The sequence below is a fragment of the Emiliania huxleyi genome, assembly GCF_000372725.1.
Source record: "Emiliania huxleyi CCMP1516 unplaced genomic scaffold EMIHUscaffold_81, whole genome shotgun sequence".
NCBI lineage: Eukaryota > Haptophyta > Isochrysidales > Noelaerhabdaceae > Emiliania > Emiliania huxleyi.
In genome coordinates, this window is record NW_005195940.1 from 19,176 (window position 1) to 40,772 (window position 21,597).

The 21,597-nt window shown below is 66.2% G+C and overlaps 7 protein-coding genes across 7 annotated transcripts; 3 read left to right on the forward strand and 4 right to left on the reverse strand.

Annotated features, from left to right (window-relative positions):
• Positions 1-1,029: 1,029 nt before the first annotated feature.
• EMIHUDRAFT_218775 (hypothetical protein) lies at positions 1,030-3,017 on the reverse strand (the record flags this gene model as incomplete). The annotated part of the gene is made up of 6 exons (XM_005759108.1): positions 1,030-1,045; positions 1,132-1,213; positions 1,286-1,349; positions 1,464-1,595; positions 1,707-1,838; positions 1,968-3,017. 6 exons carry the CDS (start codon positions 3,015-3,017, stop codon positions 1,030-1,032), a joined length of 1,476 nt encoding a protein of 491 aa, XP_005759165.1.
• Positions 3,018-4,660: 1,643 nt separating this feature from the next.
• EMIHUDRAFT_359397 (hypothetical protein) lies at positions 4,661-5,081 on the reverse strand (the record flags this gene model as incomplete). The annotated part of the gene is made up of 2 exons (XM_005759109.1): positions 4,661-4,999; positions 5,052-5,081. The coding sequence occupies 2 exons, from the start codon at positions 5,079-5,081 to the stop codon at positions 4,661-4,663; spliced, it is 369 nt and encodes a 122-aa protein (XP_005759166.1).
• Positions 5,082-6,722: 1,641 nt separating this feature from the next.
• Positions 6,723-7,631, reverse strand: EMIHUDRAFT_359398 (hypothetical protein). The gene has a single exon (XM_005759110.1). It carries the CDS (start codon positions 7,548-7,550, stop codon positions 6,960-6,962), a length of 591 nt encoding a protein of 196 aa, XP_005759167.1. The 5' UTR covers positions 7,551-7,631; the 3' UTR covers positions 6,723-6,959.
• Positions 7,632-9,535: 1,904 nt separating this feature from the next.
• On the forward strand, positions 9,536-10,283 carry EMIHUDRAFT_359399 (hypothetical protein). Its single transcript, XM_005759111.1, is given in 3 exon segments — positions 9,536-9,576; positions 9,589-9,613; positions 9,635-10,283. 1 exon segment carries the CDS (start codon positions 9,639-9,641, stop codon positions 10,140-10,142), a length of 504 nt encoding a protein of 167 aa, XP_005759168.1. The 5' UTR covers positions 9,536-9,576; positions 9,589-9,613; positions 9,635-9,638; the 3' UTR covers positions 10,143-10,283.
• Positions 10,284-12,551: 2,268 nt separating this feature from the next.
• On the forward strand, positions 12,552-16,699 carry EMIHUDRAFT_218779 (hypothetical protein; the record flags this gene model as incomplete). The annotated part of the gene is made up of 4 exons (XM_005759112.1): positions 12,552-12,577; positions 12,833-13,002; positions 13,083-15,664; positions 16,679-16,699. 4 exons carry the CDS (start codon positions 12,552-12,554, stop codon positions 16,697-16,699), a joined length of 2,799 nt encoding a protein of 932 aa, XP_005759169.1.
• A 150-nt stretch (positions 16,700-16,849) lies between these two features.
• Positions 16,850-17,711, reverse strand: EMIHUDRAFT_218780 (hypothetical protein; the record flags this gene model as incomplete). The annotated part of the gene is made up of 3 exons (XM_005759113.1): positions 16,850-16,978; positions 17,078-17,206; positions 17,280-17,711. 3 exons carry the CDS (start codon positions 17,709-17,711, stop codon positions 16,850-16,852), a joined length of 690 nt encoding a protein of 229 aa, XP_005759170.1.
• Positions 17,712-18,475: 764 nt separating this feature from the next.
• On the forward strand, positions 18,476-21,309 carry EMIHUDRAFT_218781 (hypothetical protein; the record flags this gene model as incomplete). The annotated part of the gene is made up of 7 exons (XM_005759114.1): positions 18,476-18,962; positions 19,088-19,357; positions 19,526-19,547; positions 19,782-20,028; positions 20,151-20,210; positions 20,282-20,344; positions 21,280-21,309. The coding sequence occupies 7 exons, from the start codon at positions 18,476-18,478 to the stop codon at positions 21,307-21,309; spliced, it is 1,179 nt and encodes a 392-aa protein (XP_005759171.1).
• Positions 21,310-21,597: the final 288 nt, after the last annotated feature.

Below are 21,597 nucleotides of genomic sequence, written 5' to 3' on the forward strand. Positions count from 1 at the left end.
CACTGCCTGGGGTTTTCCCCCCCCCCCCCCCCCCCGCGGCCGCCGCCCCCCCCCCCGCTAGCCCCCCTGCCAGCTCTCGCCCGGGATGTCTCTGACGCGGAGCCGGCCGTCGGCGGCAGGTCGAGCTGCGGATCGGCAAGGCAATCGTCAGGTGGTCGCCGGAGCGGCCTCTTGTCCTCGTGAGCGGCGAGGTCGGCGCGGCGGCAACGGATCCCAGCCGCTGGCGCTTGCGCGACTTTGGCGTCGGGTTTGATCCCGGGACCGATTGTCAGACGCGCGACATCTTCGCCAGCTTGCCGCACCTCATCTCCTGATTTGTGTGGGGTCGGCGCTCTTATAACAAAGCGTATCCAGGGGGGTCGCTCCCACTTCCCGCGCGTGGCACGCACGGGGTGCTTCTTTTTTATTCGTTGTTATAACTGTGACCGCCTGTGTGTGATCATGTGTACAAATCAACAAAGTGATGTATAAAGTGATATAAAAAAAAGAGTGTGTCACACGCTGTGGTGACGTGAGAAGAGATATCTGATTTAATAAACGCGGCGCCGGCGGCGGCCCTGGCCCCTGCGCCGCGGGGCGCGGGGGCGCGGCGCGCTAGGCCCCCCTAGGCGGCGCGGCCGGCCCCTTCAGCTGCACCACTGGGCTGTGACGTGTGAGGTCGGAGGAGTCAACAGTGATCGAGTTCAACGCCTCCTCAGTCACGTCGCACAGCCACAGGGCGAAGAGAAGGCATCCCTACTATAACGCGATGGCATCCGCTATTACCCCTTCTTCTTGGGCGCGTCCTTCTTGGCCGTGCTTTTCTTAGACGCGGTCTTCTTGGGTGGGGGCGGCGGCGCGGTCTTCTTGGGGGGGGGCGGAGACGGCGGGCGGCGGCGGGGGGATGGTGCCGGCTCTGACTCAGCCCCACCCCCTGATTCACCCCCTGGCGCCTGCTCTTCTACCTCTCCCATGGTTCTTGACGCTGGCATGGCCCTTGTGCGTGCCGTCCCGCCGGCATGACCACCGTGACCGCCATGGGCACCGCTCTTATGTGGTGCGACCTCTACATCGGATGACTCGCCAGATTGGGATTGGGGCGATTTGGACGACAGGGAAGCGAAATAGTCATCGAACTTAGCGGAGCTGGACCGGGCCGCGGGCGCCTCCTGTGCCGTTGCTTCTGCTTCGCTAGCCTCTTGTTCCTCGGCCGCCTCCGTCGTAGTGTCCTCGCCTTGTGGCGCTAAATCGGACGAATCATCACTGTCCTCGGCCGAGCTGCTTTTGGCTCGACTACCGTGGTGACCTTTGATTAGCCCTTTGTGCCCGCCGTGGCCTTTGTGCGTCCGCTGCGTTGAGTTAGGCTGACCCTGCTCTGCCGCCTCATCATCAGTACCGTCTCCCGCCGCCGCCTCCTCCCCCTCCTCCTCGCCCTCCTCGTCAGTGCTGTCCGTCCCATCCGCCTCTCCCGCATCCTCCGCGACTGCCTCTGTCATAGCGTCCTCGCCTACGGCCGAATCGTCACTGTTCTTGGCTGGGCCGCTTTTGGCTCGACTGCCGTGACCTTTGTGCTTGCCGTGGCCCTTGCGCAGCTGCTGCGCTGAGTCTGGTGCGCCCTGCTCTGCCGCCTCATCATCAGTACCGTCTCCCGCCTCCTCCTCCCCCTCCTCCTCGCCCCCCTGGTCAGTGCTTTCCGTCCCATCCGCCTCTCCCGCATCCTCCGCGACTGCCTCTGTCATAGCGTCCTCGCCTACGGCCGAATCGTCACTGTTCTTGGCTGGGCCGCTTTTGGCTCGACTGCCGTGACCTTTGTGCTTGCCGTGGCCCTTGCGCAGCTGCTGCGCTGAGTCTGGTGCGCCCTGCTCTGCCGCCTCATCATCAGTACCGTCTCCCGCCTCCTCCTCCCCCTCCTCCTCGCCCCCCTGGTCAGTGCTTTCCGTCCCATCCGCCTCTCCCGCTTCCTCTGCGCTATCTGGCTCGCTCGCTACTTCCGCCTTGCCCGCCGCTCCCGCCGTGCCTTCTTGGACGGCCGCTTCGGCCTCCAACACGGCGGCAAGCCCTCCTGCTGCAGTCACCTCTGACGCATTGGCTCTTACTTGAAGCGCCGTCTCTAATTCTGCCTTGCTCAAGGAGCCGCTTTTGTCTGCATCGAGCGCCTCAAAGTGCTCGAGAACCAATCTGATGATGAATGGAGTCAGTGTAGATGTCGCCTCTGGAGCTTCCGCTGTCGTCGCATTTGACGATGTCAATGCTGTAGCGTGCTCTGTCGGAGCATCCTTCTCCGCGGTCGCAGTCGACCCCTCGACAGGCGATGCGGTCGTCGCATTTGACGATGTCAATTCTGTAGCGTGCTCTGTCGGAGCATCTTTGTCCGCGGTCGCAGTCGACCCCTCGACAGGCGATGCGGTCGTCGCATTTGACGATGTCAATGCTGTAGCGTGCTCTGTCGGAGCATCCTTGTCCGCGGTCGCAGTCGATCCCTCGACAGGCGATGCGGTCACCGTCGATGTCTCGTCGGCAGGCGTAGTTTCATCCTCAGATCCCTCCTCGTCCTCCTCCGGCGTAGGCGTAGACTCCGCCGGCGAAGGTTTCTTGGCAGGCGTAGTTTCATCCTCAGATCCCTCCTCGTCCTCCTCCGGCGTCGACCTCTCCTCCGAATCAGGAGGAGGTGGCGGCGATGCTGCATTGGAGTCCATTCCAGCGGGTGCTATCTTGGGCTCGGCGGCTTCAGCGGGCGGCGGCGGCGAGTCTGCTATGCTGACAGGGGCTTTGATGCGCAACTGCTGACCCGAAGTGATGCCGGCTGGTACGACAACCTGTAGCCGCCCGCCATACGGACTGTTGACAATCATAGCCTGGCCCGCGGTCACCCCCTCAGGCACAGTCACCAGGATCTCGCGAGTTTCGAGAGGTGGAGGCGGCGGCGGCGGTTGCGCCTCCACAGCCGCGACAGCGGCCACCACGATTGGAGCCACAACAGTCGGCACACTCGACTGATCCGTGAACGCAGCGGTCAGCGCTACGACGACGGCCAGCATAGGTCTTGCGCCGCGCGCGGGCAAGCGCGTGTGTACGGAACACCTTACCCGGCTCTGTCCTTACCGACGTCCAAAGTTCGGCAAAAGCACCCGGCTCTTCACAGCCTTGTTATTGAGAAGAAAATACCTCCTATGGCGCTGTGCGCTGGCCTGTGAGAGGTTGAGGTGCGAGCCCTGGAGGCCCTGGGGATATTCACAGCCGTTATTGAGAAGAAAATACACCTATGGCGCGGTGCGCTGGTCTGTGAGAGTTGAGGTGCGAGCTCTGAAGGCCCTGGGGATGGGGGGAGAGTACCCGAAGGGCGCGCAGATTCACACTAGGGTGATAAGAAACAAGAAAGAACCTCGCAGACATCGACAGTGAGGGTGTGAGCGACAGACCCAGGAAGGTCTTACACTACCTTACGAAGGCTCGACAGAGTTCGGATTGAACATACGACGCTCGACGGTCCGGCCGAGGTTCCTCCGGGCGCAGGCGTCAGGTCAGGAACGTAGTCCCACCTCATCACAAGATGCTGTGGTCGTGGTCCATCTCCCCTTGGTGGCGTGGCGGATCCGAAGGCGGCGTCCGGCGTGCGCGCGCGGCGCCGGGCGGCGGCGGGGGCCGGGGGGCGCCGCGGCCCCGCGGCCACGACACGCCGGAGCTCCCCCCCCCCCCCCCCCCCGGGCGCGCGGAGATCATCGGTCGCGCACATCGGCACAGCGAGAGCATAGCCGAAGGCGGAGAAGGGCAATTGCTATATTCAATTCTGAGCCCTGGTCTGACCCAGCCTGACAGCAAACCCCGGACAGCGCCTGACAGTGCCCGACAGCCTGACAGCGTTGACAGCACTTCTCTGACAGCCTGACAGCACGTATCTGACAGCCTGACAGCAGAGTCTGACAGTCGAGGGGCTCTGTCGCTGTCAGGCCCTAACGTGACAGCCTGACAGCCTGCCCGACAGCCCGACAGCACACAGTGGCCTGACAGCAGCGCTACAAGCTGACGAGCGACAACGATGGGGAGGCCTTCCGCTGGACCAGCAACTACCAGATCATCAGCAAGGTGTACCTGAAGAAGCACTCCAGTCTGCCTCTCTGCTATTCTCTCAGTGCGGCAGACAAGAAGATGGTGACGTCCACCATGAAGAAGATGGTGGGACCGGAGGCAGAGTAGAGACTAGAGTATGTGTGCAGTAGAGTCCTGCTGGTCTCCTCTTGATAGTGTCATAAGTGTGGCTGGTGTGTGTCAGAGCCTGACAGCACCCGACAGCACCACCTCGCACCTGACAGCACCTCTCCTGACAGCAACAGCCCAACGTCTGACAGCAGCAGCAGCCTGACAGCTCTGACAGCTCCGACAGCGTCTGACAGCAACACCCGACAGCTCTGACAGCACCCGACAGCTACAGAGCCCCTCGACTGTCAGACACGCACCCGACAGCACCCGACAGCACTGACAGCACCCGACAGCTGGTCTGACAGAGGCACCTGACAGTGCCTGACAGCTGCCCGACAGCCCGACAGATCACCTGACAGCACCTGACAGCCTGACAGCCAGGGCTCAGATTCAATTGCTATTCTACGTCTCGCGCGTCTCTTGACTCTTCCCTTTTTCCCTTCCTCTCATTTTTTTCGAATCGTAATAGTGGCACTCGATTCTCTCACTGCGCACCCCCTCGCAGCCTCCCCTCCACGCCCGGCCCGGCAACCCTCTCTGGCAGGCCAGCGGCGACTCGCGCCTCCTCCGCCTCCTCTGGCCACACGTTTCGCGACAGGTGGACGTTGGGGAAGGGCGACGGCGGCGCCGAGCCGTCCTCTCGGCGGAGGATGGCGGCCACCACGTGCGACTTCTTTTTGGAGAGCGGCCGCACCATCTGCAGTCGGACCATGTCGCCGACGGAGCACAGGTCAAACTCGTCGTGCGCAAACAGGCGGGTCCGCTTGAGCACGATGCGCTGGTACTTGGGATGACGCCAGTACCAGGGGATGTTCACCACGACCTGAGCGCGCCGGCGGGCGGGGTGGGGGCGGCGCCTGGCGCCTGGCGCGCACGTGCCGGCGGAGGCGCGCCGTCTTGGCCATCGTCTTTGCGCGCACAACATAGCCGACGAGCTTGCCGAGCTGGTGGTAGGGACGCAGGTAGGGGAGCACCATCGCCAGGCCGGGCAGTTTCGGAGCGAGGCGAGGGTGCCGGTGTGGCGCTGGACCAAAAGAATAGTTAGAGGCTGCGCAGGCCTCCCCCGGTATTTTATTGGTCGATACGAGTAGAGCGGCATCATATGAAAACCCCAGAACGGGTCAGACACCGTCCCACCGTCCGTCGCCTCGCTACAGACGTCACGCCCCCGCGCGTGGGGTGGCGAGAGGAGCCGTCGTGCTGCTGCGCTGGCCGCTGGGCGCGTGTGTGGGCGCGGGGCGCCCCCCCCCCCCCCCCCCGCGCGCTGAGCGCTGTCAGCGGTGGGCCACCTCTCGGCTCACGCCGCTGACCCAAGCACCCAACTGCATGCGTGGCGGCGCCGGCGGCGCAGTCAGAGTACAGAGGAAGGAGAGAGTGTGCACCTAGCTCCTAGGGGTAAAGCCGTAGGCTGTGCGCAGCGCGGCCGGGCGACGGGTGAGAAGGCTCGCCAAGCACCGCTCAGCGGCGAGGGGGAGGGCGGCGGCGAGGCGCGAGGCGGTGGCAGCGGTGGTGCGGACGGCGGGATAGTACAGAGAAGGAGAGAGTGTGCACAGGCTGACCCACAGGCTGTGCGCGCAGCGCGCCGCCGGGCGGGTGAGAAGGCTCGCCAAGCACCGCTCAGCGGCGAGGGGGAGGGCGGCGGCGGCGGCGGCGAGGCGCGAGGCGGTGGCAGCGGTGGTGCGGACGGCGGGATTGACAGGGGAGGCGGCGGCCACGAGCGGAGCGGCGGCGAGAGGGGGGCAGCGGCGAGGCGCCGGCGAGCGAGGCGCCCGCGCCATGTCAGAGGGACGCCGCCGCGAGATGGAGGGCGGCGGTGACGGAGGCGAGGGGCGAGGCGGCGGCGGCGGCGGCGGCGGCGAGAACGGCGGCACCGAGTTTGTCTCGGTGAGCGGAGCGGCGGCGGGAGGAGGAGCAGCGCGGCGCTCTCGCTGTTTGAGCGATGTTTTGAGCCTGGGATCCCATGCCACTGCGACCGGCGTGCCCGGGAGCAGAGATCGCGCGCGCGCCGCATTCACGACGCGCGCGCGATCTTCGCGGAGTCGGGTCCCCAGAGGGAAGCGGACTTTTCGGCCGACGTCCAGCGGCGCGCAAGGAAGCAGGCGCAGCGCCGGCGGTGTCGCGCTGCATGGGCCGGCAGGGTGCAGTGGCGAGGGGCGGCGGGCTCGGACGTCCACCGAGTCGCTCCGCGCGGCAGGCGGAGCGCGCGCGCGGGCCAGGAGGCTCTCGGCAGGCTGAAGAGGACATCTGCGCTTATTGCGGGGCGGGCGGGACTCCACTTTGTATTCGGCACACGCCTCCCTACCGGTATAAATACCGGGGGAGGTATTTTACCATCCAAGCCCCTCTCACAGCAGACTGGCTCGGACTGGACCAAAAGAATTTAAAGCCGCGACCCCTGTCTGACCAAAAGAATTCCCAAGCTTGTTTTCTTTCTCCCCACAATCGCTGTCGTGGGATAATAAATAAATAAATATCTCAGGGAGAGATGGGCGACGCACACGAGGCTGCGCTGCACAAGCACGGGCGCTCGGGCGGGGGGGGGGCTTCTCCTGCGGAGTCGTGCGTGCGCAGGGCTCCTCTTTGCTTTCTTCTACTCCCTACTATCATCTCGTTCTCCCGTCCTACCAGAGAACCGAACGTACAGGAGTGTTTTTCGTACACTACCCCTCTCGAGACTAGACGCTGCACGGTCGCGCTATACATTCTACATGATTATCGAGACATGCGCACGGATGTTCGACACGGATGTGCAACCAGTCGCGACAACCCGGGTCGAGGGGGTCTCACGGGCGGGCTGCTCGGTTGCTGCTGCTGCCGGTCGCGCGTCCCATGCTGTCCTTGACTCCGGCGATCGCAGTGTTGAGCTCGTGCCGCGCGTGCGCCCATTGCCGACGCCCGTGTGCGGTCGCGCTCAACGCGCTTGCCCACGCCATCTTCTCGGCGGTGCTCTCGGCGAAGAGGCAGACAGTCACACGCGCCATGCCGCCGCTGTGCTCGGTCGTCGCAGCGTGCGGGTTCAGCATGCCGCCGCCGCACATGCCGACACCGACCGGGGTCGGCATCGAGCCGCGCCCACGATCGATGGCTCGATTGAGAGCCTCAGGCTCGACGGTGATGCGGAGCTCGCAGGGCGAAATTGGCGCGAGGTGGAAGGTCGCTGGCGTGGCATTGTGGGAGGTGACCTCGACGTACAGCAGGGATGCTTCGAGCAGCGGCGCGCCGCTCGCAGACTCGTCGGCGTACACACGCAGCACGCCCTTCTTGAGCTCAGTCCACCGGCGCAGCCCGTCCATCGTGAGCACGCCCGTCTTCCGCATCGAGGTCGGTGCCATTCGCCCAGCGACGTCGAGAGCGAAGGATGGCACCGACGCCATCCACGAGCCCGCAGCCCGTGGTGTCGAAGCCCTCGCCGCCGCTGGCGCCGCCCCCGCCCCTACCGCCTCCCTCGCCGCCGCCACCGAGCCCACCATTCATGCCTCGCCCTGGCCGCCGTCGACGCTTGCTTTCGATTTCTCTCTCTCTCAGTGTATGTAGCTCTTACGTACATTCCCGTAGGAGACTCTGCTGACAGGGTTTGCGATGAGGAGCGACCCGAAGGGTTTCTCGGAGGTTAGTGCACCACTAACCGCCGAAGCGCAAGAACTCTACGACGGATCGGGCTCATACTAGCACCCCACCTCGCGAGCCGACGTTCTGGCTCAGCGAGGCTGCTGCGGAGCACTCGCGGACCGGTTCTTCTGGTCCAGCGAGGCCGCTGCGGGGCACCCGGCGGCTCGGGTCACTTCTCATCGCAAACTCGGTCGAGCAGGAGGTAGGGTGTGTGCGTGTGGGAGGCGGCGCGGCACTGTAGGAGCGGCGGTACGGCGGCACGGCGGTAACGCACGGCAGGAGGGACGGCGAATAAATGGCAAGGGCGGCGAGGCGCGGAAGGAGCGGCACGGTAAGGAGCGGCGGCACGGCGGCAGACCACGGCAGCGAACGGCGGAGCATTGGGCGGCGGGTCAAACGACTGAGCAGAGGGCGGCGGCAGGAAGAAGCGAGGATGGCGCGGTGGCGGCAGGACCACGGATAGGGTGGCACGGATAGGAGCGAGCGAGCGGCTAGGCGGCGGGAGGGCGAGGCGAGGGTGGCGGCGGGCGGATCACGAGGAGGTAGAGGGTCTGGCGCGAGCGGGCGAGCGGACGGCGAGCGAGCGGCTTGGCGGCGGGAGGGTGAGGCGAGGGTGGCGGCGGGTTGATCACGAGGAGGTAGAAGGTCTGGCGCGGGCGTGCGAGCGAGCGGCGAGCGAGCGGCTTGGCGGCGGGAAGGTGAGGCGAGGGTGGCGGCGGGCGGATCACGAGAAGGTAGACGGTCTGGCGCGGGCGGGCGAGCGGACGGCGAGCGAGCGGCTTGGCGGGCGGCGGGAGGGTGAGGCGAGGGTGGCGTGAGGGTGGCGGCGGGTTGATCGCGAGGAAGTAGAAAGTCGAGCGCGAACGTGCGAGCGAGCGGCAGGCGAGCGGCTGCCAGGCGGCGGGAGGGCGGGGCGAGGGTGGCGGCGGTGGATCACGAGGAAGTAGAAGGTCGAGCGCGAACGTGCGAGCGAGCGGCGAGCGAGCGGCTAGGCGGCGGGAGGGCGAGGCGAGGGTGGCGGCGGTGGATCACGAGGAAGTAGGAGGTCGAGCGCGAGCGAGCGAGCGGGCGGCGAGATGGATCACGAGGAAGTAGAAAGTCGGGAGCGGGCGAGCGAACGGCGAGCGAGAGCGGCGAGGCGGCGGGAGGGTGAGGCGAGGGTGGTGGCGGTTCGGATCACGAGGAAGTGGAAAGTCGGGCGGGCGAGCAAGCGGCGAGCGAGAGCAGCGAGGCGGCGGGAGGGTGAGGCGAGGGTGGATCACGAGGAAGGAGAGATTCGGGCGATCACGAGGAAGTAGAAAGCCAGGCGCGAGCGGGCGCGCGAGCGAGCAAGCGAGCGGCGAGGCGGCGGGAGGGTGAGGCGAGGGTGGTGGCGGGAGGAGGGGGCGAGGGCGAGGGCGGGCGGGCGATAGGCGAGACGACAGGGCGGCGGCCAAGCTGGCGTGGTGGTCGGCGAGAGGCGGCGAGGGCGGGCAGGCGACAGGCGAGACGACAGGGCGGCAGGCAAGCTGGCGTGGCGGTCGGCGGGAGGCGGCGGGAGGTGAAAGGCGAGGGCGATGGCGGGCGGGCGAGAGGCGACAGAGACGACGGGTTGGCGGACGAGCTGGCGGCGGGTCGGCGGGCGGAGGCGGGAGGCGGTAGGCGAGGGCGAGGGCGGGCAGTAGAGCGCGAAGAATTTTGTATTTTGGCGCGCCTTTTCTTTTCGCGCGCAAAATCTTTTTTACGGAAGCTCGCGCTCTTGGCCGTTTTGTGTATCTCGAGACCTCGAGAGAAGGCCGCCCGCAGGCCTCCCCGAGGGCCCAGGTCCGAACTCGGCTTTCTTTTGGCGGGCCACGCGCGCTTTATTTTCGTGGATGCTCGCGCTCTCGCTCCGGCAGTCCCCCAGTAGCTCGGCGCGGATAGTCTGTGAGGGCCGCGGAAAAGGATTCCCGTTGAGCATGCTCAGCTCGCCAAGCAGCAGCGCTCAGGCCTTTGCCGAAGCGAATGTCGGAGAGTGGGCCGGCTGGCAGTGCGAATTCAAGCCGGACGGCACACTCCTTCCGGTCGACGACCGGTACCTCGACGCGGCAACCATTGAGTATGGGATGCAGCCCGCGGGCTTCGAGATCCTCTGCACGGCAGCCGTCGAGGGCGGCGAACTGCAACGGCGTTTTCTCCGCATCCTTCCGGCGGAGGGCTGCGCCTGCGACAACCTGGCTGCCGAGATGTCCGTCTCGCGCGTCTCCTCCGACTCGCTCGACGCCAAGGTGCGCGGCGACGCGACGCTGCGCGTCTTCACGCTCGACGACCCGCCCGGCGACGGCGGTGCGAATCCCGACGCCATGATTTCGAGGCACGTCTCAGATGCACCTGAGTGAATGTGTGTCTGGACCACACGCTGCAGGGCCGGACTGGTACCTCCGCACGCACTTTGAGAGCCGAGCGGCGGACGGGGCACGCCTCCGCACCCGGCTGAGCCTGCAGTGGGATGCGGCAGCGGCGCGCGCCACGGCCACCACTCTCTCTTCATTCTCCTCCCCCTCCCCCCGTGTCTCCATTGAGCCCCGACCCGTCGCTTCCTCCGTCCTCGCCTCCTCCGTCGACGCCTCCCCCCCCGTCTCCACCCTCCCGAGAATAGCAGCTCTGGCCGCCGCCCGCCCCGGACATGTCCCGGACACGTCACGGACATGTCCCGGACATGTCCCGTAGGGCCAGCTGGCGCGCGGCAAGCGCGCGCGCGTCGCTGTCGAGCGGCGCTGGGCCGACGCCGGCGCGACGAGATCTCGCCACATCTCCCTCTCCTAGCCCCCCCTCACACCCCGGGGCGACAACTTGGCAGGCCACCGGCCGACTCGAAGCGCGCTCTTGAGCGCACTTTGAGCTCTCTCTCTCCCTCTCCCTCTCCCTCTCTCTCTTACGAGCTTCATTTTGTCCCCCCCCCCCCCCCCCGCCCCCTAGCTCATGCCCCCCACCGGTCGCTCGACCTGCCGCTAGGCGCCCTGGCTGGAGAGCTGAGCCAAGCCCTCTCGCCCGGCCGCCCCGCCGCGTCGGGGCTTGACGCCGCTTTCGTCGCGCGCGCCGTCAACGCGCCGTGCTTCGCCTCGTACCGCGGCGGCGGCGCGGCGGCCGAAGGGATCGGCGGCGGGTGGTGTGCGCTGCCCGGCGGCATCGCCTTCTCGGCGTGCGGGGCGGGGTCGGCGCTGGAGGTGAGACGCCACCGTTTCACCTAGCACCGCCGATGCGCCGTTGCCCCGCGGGGCGCCGGAGCTGTGACGTGCAGACGTGGGCGGGTGGAGCACGGCCTTTGCCCCGTCGACCCGCCCTGGCGTGGGGCGAAGTGTGGCTTGCCTTGCCATTAGGTGAGGCTCACCGACGGCGACGGCGCCGAGAGGGTCGTGCGGCGCGAGTTTGCCGGATCGGTCGTGACGACCACGTTCGGGTGAGAGGCGAGAAAGGGTGCTCACCCGGCGGCGCGAGCGGCTTGTGTAGTCGTGTTCTTGCGACCCTGCGGCCGGGCTGATCTCCTCCAGCCACCACACACATGTGCCAGTGCGCGCCAGTCCCGCGTGCCCAGTGTTGTGCGAGGAATTTCGGGCAACTTCTTTTCTACTTTTTTCTATACTTTTTCGTATTTTGACGAAAGCCGTACGTGGCTGGGTTCACAGCGATTGTACGTTCTACTCTCTCTCGATTGTAGAAAAATGTCGGGAACACTTGACGGTCGCGGCCTTCCGACTCGCGCCTCCGCCTCACTGACACTATTGTAGCCCTGGCCGGTGCGCGTGTGAAGTTGAAGTTCCGGAGTGAAAATTCGAACGCGTTCTCTCACGGTGACCAAAAAATGTCCACCTCAGAGGCACCTCCGGAGGCAGGCCGCCGCACGCCGGCGTCACAGCTCCAGCTGTCGAACTGACCCGCAGCTCCTCTCAGAGCGGGAACTGTGACGAAAGTTGACTGAGGCGGTTGTCAGTGGAATCATCATACGGATCACATGGTGGCTCTCTCATGACGGGAGACCGCCCGACCACTCCTGGGTGGCACTGCCACCGGTGTCGCTCAACGTCCTGCTGTCGACAGCGTGCCGACAACGACACAGACCATGTGGGACGCGTCGAGTATCGACCTCTACACTCCTTACCCAGCCTTCGAGTGTGTATCCTGGCTGTGGTCCCACACCCACTGGTGTCCATCTCAGAGACCGTAGGAGCAAGGAGGTCATGAGGGTCGATGCACGATGGGAGTGCCAACCCCACAATGCCTAAAAACCCAGCCCAGTAGGCTATATGTGTATATGTAGGGTACCTAGAAGACCAAGTCCCCGCTTCGGCCATCCAGTCGTGAGGAGTCGACGTAGGTAACTGCAGTGCCACGTGTCCGTTATACACACGGCGCCCCCCTGAGATTCAATTGAGATGCAGATGAGCTCGCGAGCTCGCGCATGTGTTTCGTCGATCGGCCGTCCTCTTCACACATCTCATTGAGATTGTTATCTAAATTCCATGTTCACAGCAATTATCTCCCCTTTTTTTTCACCACCTGAGATCCCGAATCTCAGCCCTGCAATTATGACCCCAACTGCCCTGTCCTGCCCTGCCGTACTGCCCTGCCCGCATACTGCCGCACAACTGCCCTGCCCGATCCCTATACCTGCCCCGGGTGTGAAAACCACACTGCCCTGCCCGGTCCAGACCACACTGCCGAGGTGTGAGTTCATCACACGTGCACAAAAACAAAAACAAAGCCCCTTGCCAGGTCGGTGCTGAGTCCTGGTATGTAGAGAGCTCCCAATGCTCGATTCTACTTTCTACTCGCGGTGAGCCTGGAGGGAGCGCCCCGGGAGCGCCCCGTGTCCACGTCGCGGTGTTGCGGCATCGTGGGCATTGAAACGAAAATTTGTAGCCTGGCGTTTGTGCCCCGTTTGTGCCGCGTCCCGTGCCCCCGAGTTCATTTAAAAAACGAAAATGCATTATCCCGGTGAATTCAAATCCAATACAACCATCGTCGGCGACGCGCGTACGTCCTCATGTGTCCCTCAGACCCTCAGACCCAGCCCGATGATCGTTGCTAGGGCTGTTGAGAACCCACCTCGGAGGAGGCATTGGTCGGCTGTCGGCGCGGGCCTCGTGGTCCTGCTCGTGACGGCCGCCGTGAGCTTGACCAGCCGCTCTGCCTCTCCGCAACGACTCTTCATGAGCGACATGATCGGCTGTTTTGCAGGGTTTCTTGAAGCACAACCAGGTGCACCCGCCCAACATTAAGTTTCTATTTGCTACCAAACCTTCTCATAGAAGCCCGACGCACGCTCACTGGCGCACCAGGCGACGGGCCGGCGTTGCACTCAGTGCTGGGCCTGCCGGGCCACATGCACGGCTGTCTCTTTGGCGGCGGCAGCGGCGGCGAGGCTCCGGAGGACTTCAACCCGTCGGATGAGCTCAAGCCGGCCGCCTCTGAGCCCCACCCCCCACTGCTCAGCCCACCCCCACCAAAAGGGCCTGAGCAGGCCGCGGAGGAAGCAGCGCTGCAAGCTGGTCTGTCGCCCACAGCGGCCAAGGCAGCTGTGAACGCTGCCGCGGATGCCATCAAGATGGGCCTTCCCTCCGATGAGGCGGCGGCAGTCGCTGAGATTGCAGCTCAAGCGGCCGAGAAGGCGCTCGAACGTGGCTATCCGGAAGACATAGCTCTGCTCACAGGAGAGGCCGCTGCCAAGGCTGTGGAAAGTGGGGCTGTCAGCCCTGACGAGGCTGCGTATATGGCGCAGGCCGTGGCGTACACGGCACAGCAAGCGGCCGACGCTGGTTGGAGTCCGGAGGAGGTGGCTTCAGTGGCCAGAGCAACAGGGGCCAGCATGATTGCAGAGGCGCTGGCACACCAAGAGGGCGCCGACCCGAGCGACGCAAAGAATATTGCGGCGGCGACTGGCGGGGCTGTGAAAGCGGCTTTGGATGCTGGTCTTTCCCTTGAGGAGGCAGCAGCAGCTGGAAAGGCTGCCTACGATGCGATGTCGAAGGTGAGCGACCCCAGCTACGAAGTGGCCAAGCCTGTCTCTGAGGCCGCTGCAGACGCGATTGCCAAGGGCATGACGCCTGAGGAAGCGCTGGCATTGGCGATGGGAGCCGCTGCCGCCGCCGCTGACGCGCTCGCCGAGGGCATAGTTCCAAACGAGTTGGCTACGGAGGAGGCAGCACGGGCGGCCGAAGACAAGGCGATAGCAACTGCTGCCGTCGACGACGCGCTTGCCGAAGCTGCTCGCTCGCTGCCGAACTCCGAGCCGAGCTGCCCGTCCAAGGAGGACCTGTGGTCGATGGTGCAGCTCTACCACGGCGAGGGCGAGACGGTGCCGGTGACGGCGGAGGTGTGGGCGGGTGCGACGTGGTCGCTCGTGTCTGCAAAGGGCGTCGACGTGTCCGAGTCGACGTACAAGGCGGCCGCCAAGATGCTGTTCACCTCGCCCGCCTTCGAGAAGGACGGCGACGCCTTCACCGACGCCGGCGGGCTGGCGGCGTGCGACGCGCTGCTGAAGACGGTGCTCTGCAAGGACGTGGCGGCCGCCGAGCGCAGCCTGCCTGGCGGGGACGGCATGACCGAGGAGCAGAAGGCGGCGGCGGAGAAGGCGGCGGAGCCGGAGGCCCGCTCGGTGGCGTCGTCCGAGCCGAGCTGCCCGTCCAAGGAGGACCTGTGGTCGATGGTGCAGCTCTACCACGGCGAGGGCGAGACGGTGCCGGTGACGGCGGAGGCGTGGGCGGGTGCGACGTGGTCGCTCGTGTCTGCAAAGGGCGTCGACGTGTCCGAGTCGACGTACAAGGCGGCCGCCAAGCTCCAGTTCGCCTCGCCCGCCTTCGAGAAGGACGGCGACGCCTTCACCGACGCCGGCGGGCTGGCGGCGTGCGACGCGCTGCTGAAGACGGTGCTCTGCAAGGACGTGGCGGCCGCCGAGCGCAGCCTGCCTGGCGGGGACGGCATGACCGAGGAGCAGAAGGCGGCGGTGGAGGAGAAGCTCGAGATGGCGCAGTACTTTGGCGAGAACCCCGACAGCCCGCTCAAGGCGATGGTGGAGCAGGCGATCGAGGACGGCGTTGCTCTTGTGGACGCCTTCGACGCGGCGCTCCCGGCCTACGAGGCGATGCTGGACGGCGCGACCGAGGAGGAGATGCAGGCGGCTTTGGATGCGGCGCTGGCGGAGAAGGCGGCGGAGCCGGAGGCCCGCTCGGTGGCGTCGTCCGAGCCGAGCTGCCCGTCCAAGGAGGACCTGTGGTCGATGGTGCAGCTCTACCACGGCAAGGGCGAGACGGTGCCGGTGACGGCGGAGGCGTGGGCGGGTGCGACGTGGTCGCTCGTGTCTGCAAAGGGCGTCGACGTGTCCGAGTCGACGTACAAGGCGGCCGCCAAGCTCCAGTTCGCCTCGCCCGCCTTCGAGAAGGACGGCGACGCCTTCACCGACGCCGGCGGGCTGGCGGCGTGCGACGCGCTGCTGAAGACGGTGCTCTGCAAGGCGGCGGAGCCGGAGGCTCGCTCGGTGGCGTCGTCCGAGCCGAGCTGCCCGTCCAAGGAGGACCTGTGGTCGATGGTGCAGCTCTACCACGGCAAGGGCGAGACGGTGCCGGTGACGGCGGAGGCGTGGGCGGGTGCGACGTGGTCGCTCGTGTCTGCAAAGGGCGTCGACGTGTCCGAGTCGACGTACAAGGCGGCCGCCAAGCTCCAGTTCGCCTCGCCCGCCTTCGAGAAGGACGGCGACGCCTTCACCGACGCCGGCGGGCTGGCGGCGTGCGACGCGCTGCTGAAGACGGTGCTCTGCAAGGACGTGGCGGCCGCCGAGCGCAGCCTGCCTGGCGGGGACGGCATGACCGAGGAGCAGAAGGCGGCGGTGGAGGAGAAGGTCGAGATGGCGCAGTACTTTGGCGATGTGCGGGCCGCTCGTCCTCCTCGCCCTTCTTTCGTCCTCCCGTCCCTCCCCTCCACCATGGCCTCCTCGGCACTTCTTTCTCCATCCGCCTCGCCCTGCCTTTTCGTATCGTGCCGTTCGCCCTCCATTCGGTGACCTCCATGGCCGTCCGTCTCCTTTTGGGTGGCGCTCTCGACACGGTTGCGTCAACCTCGATGTCGCTGTCGCCCTCCCCGTCCCCGTCGTCGCCCGTGCCTCGGTTCGCGTCATCGGTAGCGTTTCCGTTGCCCCCTCGTGCCCTGCCGTCGCCCTCTCTGCTCGGGTCGTTCGCGATTTTGCCCTTCCTGCGTGTCGCCCCTTCATCTCCTCCCTTTCCTTCGTCGTCATCATCGCTGTCGCGCGATAGCCCTCCGGTCCCTCGATTCCCTCGCCTTCCCCTCTCTCTGCTGCTTCGTCCCAATTCATATCCTCATCCTCTGTGCGCGTTGTCGCTCCCACTTCCCTTCTCCGTCGTTGTCGCCTCCGTCGACCGCGGCGCTGCCTCTTTCCTCGCGCCTTCTGTCCTCCTCGTCTCGCCTCGGCCTGCCATCGTCTCGCGTCTCCTCGCACGGAGGTGCCTCCGGCGTCCGGGGGCCCCCGCGCCGCCCCACCGCCCCAGGAGGCCACAGAGAGCCGTACGGCACGGAGAAAAAGACACTTTTGCCTTACGAATTAGCCATGGAAACTGTCCTCCTCTGTGTGTGGCCGCCCGCTCAGCTCGGCTCCTCCTCGCCCCCCCCCCGCAACACCGTTGGCCCTCCCATGGCGGAGCATCTCCGCGCTCCGCTCGCCTCGCCCTCCAGCTGCTGCCGCAGCAGCCCGTTCGAGGGGCAAGCCGAGAAGCAGGCGACCGAACGCGCCTCCTCCTCGTCCGCGGCGGACGGGCGCAGCCCAAACTTGAATCGACACTCGAGCGTCTCGTAGTCGGGCTCCATGCCTACGTGATTAATTAATTAATCAGTAATTAAGCAATCAGTCGGGCTCGATGCCTAGTAGGTGCTGAATACGCCAACGTGAGGGCGGGAAGATGGTATTGTGCAGTGAATTCAGAGCACCGCGTGAGTACAACGGAGAAGAGGACAGGGAATGCAGCGGAAGACAGCGGACGGCGGCTGAAGACGTGTCGTCTCGAGCGCTAGTTCGGATGTATGAATCCGTATTCCGCTTCTAGGGCTCCATGCGCATCGGCACGCCCATCTCCTCGTTGAAGAAGGCCTGCGTGGGTATCTTGCACGCGTTGACGCAGATCGACGCGCACGCAGACTCCTCGAGGAAGCGGCAGCGGTGGACGAGGACCTGCGCGCCCGCGCCGCCGCACAGATTCGACGGCGCGTCCGCGAGGTCTTCGGGCGCGAGGCCTATATGAAATTAAAATAAGCTCAACATAAGAACTACCAGTTCGGAGAGGTCTTCGGGCGCCAAGCCCTTGAGCGAGCAGGGCCCCATCAGCCACTGCGCCGCCCACGAGGTCACCCACGCATTGAGCCGGCCAGAGAAGGCGGGGAAGGGCCGCGCGAAGAGGACCTGCGGACGCGACGGGGAGGGACGTCCCGAGGCGCGGGGGGGCGGGAGAGCGAGGCGCGGGGGAGGAGCCGACCTCGAACCAAAAGAGAAGCCCCTTCCTCCCTGTCGCGCGGACGTCGCCACACACGCTGGCAGGGAGCAGCCGCCGGGCAGCGACGGGCGGCCAGTCGGGGAAGCACTCGTTGAGCACGCGCCGCGAGGCGAGCGCGACGTCCGGCCCCCTCTCCGCGACGAGCGCCCGTGCGAGGTCGACGATGCCGCGAAAGGTCGGGTCCGCCGCGTCACGACCGAGCTCTGCGGCGAGACGCTGGCGGAAGATGCGCTCGAAGAGCCGATCCGGCGCTCGGCCGAGGGGGCCGGAAGAGACGCCCTCAATCCAAATGCGGGACGGGTCTGCTCCCGGAGGCGGCCAAGCACGCACGACGCGCACAGGCGCCGCGGGCACGGGCAGTGGCCGCGGCGTTGGGACGCCGAGCGCAAAGGCCAGCGGCAGGAAGGTCGGCATGTGAGCGATTTCGGGCCCGGCCGTGCGTCACACGACGACGACGAGCGGCACGACGAGGCGCCCACCCAGAGCGGTCAATCTTTGGCCGCGCGGGCTCTGCTGCAAGCTCGAGGCACAGGTCCTCGAAAGAGAGAAATCGTCCGCGCGGGGCGAGGTGACACGCCTATGGCGGGGGGGCTGCCTCTTGCGGGCCACGAGGTGCAGGCTACGGGCGATCAGATGGGCGCAAGCGGTGTCGGGGGGCGGGGGAGCGGTGGTCATGATTGATGAGATTGCCGTCGCGAGAGAGAGAATTCTTGATACGAAACCACACCTTCCACTCCGCCGCCATCTCCGCCGCCATCGTCACCGCCGACGCCCTCACCATCCAGAACTCGGCCGCCGCCCTCGGCTTCGAGCTCACCCTCGACCCTCGCGATCTCGCCCGGCGCTCGACGTCGGGTCCTCGGCCGCCATTGCGGTCGGCGCCACCACCTCCTCCCGCCCCCCCCGCAGCCACTGCCGCGCGGCCGCCAATGCGACCGACCCCACCCCCCTTCCCCGACCCCGCCCTAAACGCCCCCGACAGCGAAGCCCGCGCCGCGCGCGGCACCCCCACCGACTCTGCCTCCGACCCCAGGGCCTAGGCGGCCCGCCATGAAATCTAGCCGTGTGTGCTGGCGTCCGGGTCCCAGCGGGTTTTCACGTAACAAGTACACACCAATCCTCGCTACCCAACGCGGCCAAAGGATATCCACCTCGAGAACCTCGAGAACCTCTCGTCAATGAGCGACGGCCGACCCTATCCCTGGCTGAGCCAGCAGCAGGAGGGCAGCTGGACTGAGGCGCGCTACCTCATCTACCAGCCTTTTGGCGGCCTGTGCAACCAGCTGGCGTGCCTCGAGTGTGCGGTGGCACTCGCCCGCGCGACTGGCCGCACGCTCGTGCTGCCTCGCTGGCGCGCCCAGTACGGCCAGCCGTGGCTCTCGGAGGGCTCCGACTACTTTGACCTCTCGCCGCTCTCCCGCATCGTGCGCTGCGCCACCCTCGACCAGTTTGCGGCCGCGCGGGCGGGGAGCGGCGACGGGGAGGGAGTGGCCCTGGTGAGGCTCCACCTTTGCTTCAATCCGGCCTGGGCCGACGCCCGCGGCTGGGAGCTCTTCCCGGAGCTGCGCTCGCTGCTGGCCAACCTCGAGTACCTGCGAGAGGTCGACGCCGCCGCCGGACTCCGCCTCGGCATCGCGGCCGGCAGCGCCGCCGAGAGGAGGAGATGTCGCTCGAGGGTCGCAGAGGGAGGGGGAGAGAGATTCTCCGAGAGTAGGCAGCGGCGCCGAGAGGAGGAGATGCCCGCTCGAGGGGCGCAGCGTGTGAGTGAGAGAGGTTCGCTCCGAGAGTAGGGAGCGGCGTCGAGGCCGAGCGGTCGCTCGAGCTGCCGCAGCCCCTGCGGGGCGCCCGCGAAGTCGCTGCGGCGTTCGGCGACGCGGCGCAGAGCGTACTCGCCCTCGACCACTCGTTCTGTGCCGCCGCACTGCCCTCGCTGCTCGACGCGGGGGAGCGCGCGCTGCTGCTGCAGGCGCTGCGCCCGAGCCCGCGGATCCGCGCAAAGGCGGAGGGCTGCCTCGCCGCCGCTCGGCGGCCGTGCCTGGCGGCGCACATTGCGCGCCCATGTGTCTCTTTTTGTGCGAGCTGGGGTTCTGTTTTCTAGGCGGCCGTGCCTGGCGGCGCATGTGCGCTGATTTCCCGAGATCACTGGAGGTTGCCCGAGGGTAGGCGGCCGTGCTTGGCGGCGCATGTGCGCTGATTTCCCGAGATCACTGGAGGTTGCCCGAGGGTAGGCGGCCGTGCTTGGCGGCGCATGTGCGCTGATTTCCCGAGATCACTGGAGGTTGCCCGAGGGTAGGCGGCCGTGCTTGGCGGCGCATGTGCGGCGGACTGACCTGCAGCGGCTCGCGATTACTGGAGATTGCCCGAGATTGCTGGAGATTGCCCGAGATGCATGTGCGGCGGACGGACCTGCAGCGGCTCTAGCCGAGCGGACGGGCGACGCTCGCCTCTGCTATGGCTGAAGGACGTGCCGTGGAGATCGGATAGGCTCGCCGAGCTGACGGGCGACCCTCGCCTCTGGCCCGCCATCGGCAGTGTCGCGTCGCAGATTGGCGCGCTGCTCGAGGGCCGGCAGCTGGCCTCCTGGCTCGTCGCCCTAGACGCAGAAAAGAAGAAAAACACGGGTCCGCGAAACCGAAAGTATGATGGCTCCAAGCACTGGAAGCAGAACCCGACCAGCGCTCGGGAGGACACGGACTCCGCTGCCTCCCGCCGCATTTGGGGGCATTTGGCGGTATTTGCCGTTTCCGCCCCCCCCCCCCCCCGTCTCCACGCGGTGCTCTGAAGACTCTGCGCAATCCCTCCCTCCCTCCCTCCCACAGGCTCCTTGCCACCGACGCCACCGACGCCGCGGAGCTGGCGGCGCTCTCCTCGCTGCCGCGGCGGGCAGAGGCGGTCCTGCAGACTGCGGAGAGAGTGCGCGGTAGGGCGAGGGCTATTAATCAGCTCCTCATTATCAATTAAAGGTCGCAGAGAGTGCGCGGGAGGGCGAGGACGCCGTCGCCGTCGCGCTGGCCGACCTGTGGGCGTGCGTGTGCGCCGACTTCTTTGTCGGCGCGCCATGACACACGCTCACCGTCCTCCTGGCATACGCACTCGGCTGGTTGACTCGGCTGGTTGACTCCTGTCTCTTGGGCCGGGGCCCCCCTGTGAAGGGTCCCCCTGTGAATAGCCCCCGAGCCCGCACACCCCTGTGAATAGCGAGCCCGCACACCCCTGTGAATAGCGAGCCCGCACACCCCTGTGAATAGCGAGCCCGCACACCCCTGTGAATAGCGAGCCCGCACACCCCTGTGAATAGCGAGCCCGCACACCCCTGTGAATAGCGAGCCCGCACACCCCTGTGAATAGCGAGCCCGCACACCCCTGTGAATAGCGAGCCCGCACACCCCTGTGAATAGCGAGCCCGCACACCCCTGTGAATAGCGAGCCCGCACACCCCTGTGAATAGCGAGCCCGCACACCCCTGTGAATAGCGAGCCCGCACACCCCTGTGAATAGCCCCCGGACCCGCACACCCCTGTGAATAGCCCCCGAGCCCGCACACCCCTGTGAATAGCGAGCCCGCACACCCCTGTGAATAGCGAGCCCGCACACCCCTGTGAATAGCGAGCCCGCACACCCCTGTGAATAGCGAGCCCGCACACCCCTGTGAATAGCGAGCCCGCACACCCCTGTGAATAGCGAGCCCGCACACCCCTGTGAATAGCGAGCCCGCACACCCCTGTGAATAGCGAGCCCGCACACCCCTGTGAATAGCGAGCCCGCACACCCCTGTGAATAGCGAGCCCGCACACCCCTGTGAATAGCGAGCCCGCACACCCCTGTGAATAGCGAGCCCGCACACCCCTGTGAATAGCGAGCCCGCACACAACCACCCACCCCCCTCCACACTGACAGGGTTGAGACTGCGGCGGGGACGGGGGTACCCCCACTCTTCACGGGGACCCCGGTGACCCCCCTTCCCCACCCCCACCCCCCCCAGCCGGACGGGGCACACCCGGCACATCTGTAGCACGATGTGATGCAGACAGAGATGGTGGGCAATGGACAGGCACGCGCGGCAGCACCTTCTCCGAGTACATCCAGCGCCACCGCGTCGCCGCCGGCAAGGTGGTCATCACTCTCTCTCTCTCTCTCTCTCTCTCTCTCTCTCTCTCTCTCTCTCTCTCTCTCTCTCTCTCTCGCTCTCTCTCTGTCGCTCATTCTCGCTAAGAATTACTCTTGCTGGAGCACTAGGTTTTTGAATTAATTGTGTAGGTGGGCCCGTCTGAGTTCATCGATCACCTCTTTCTACTTGTGG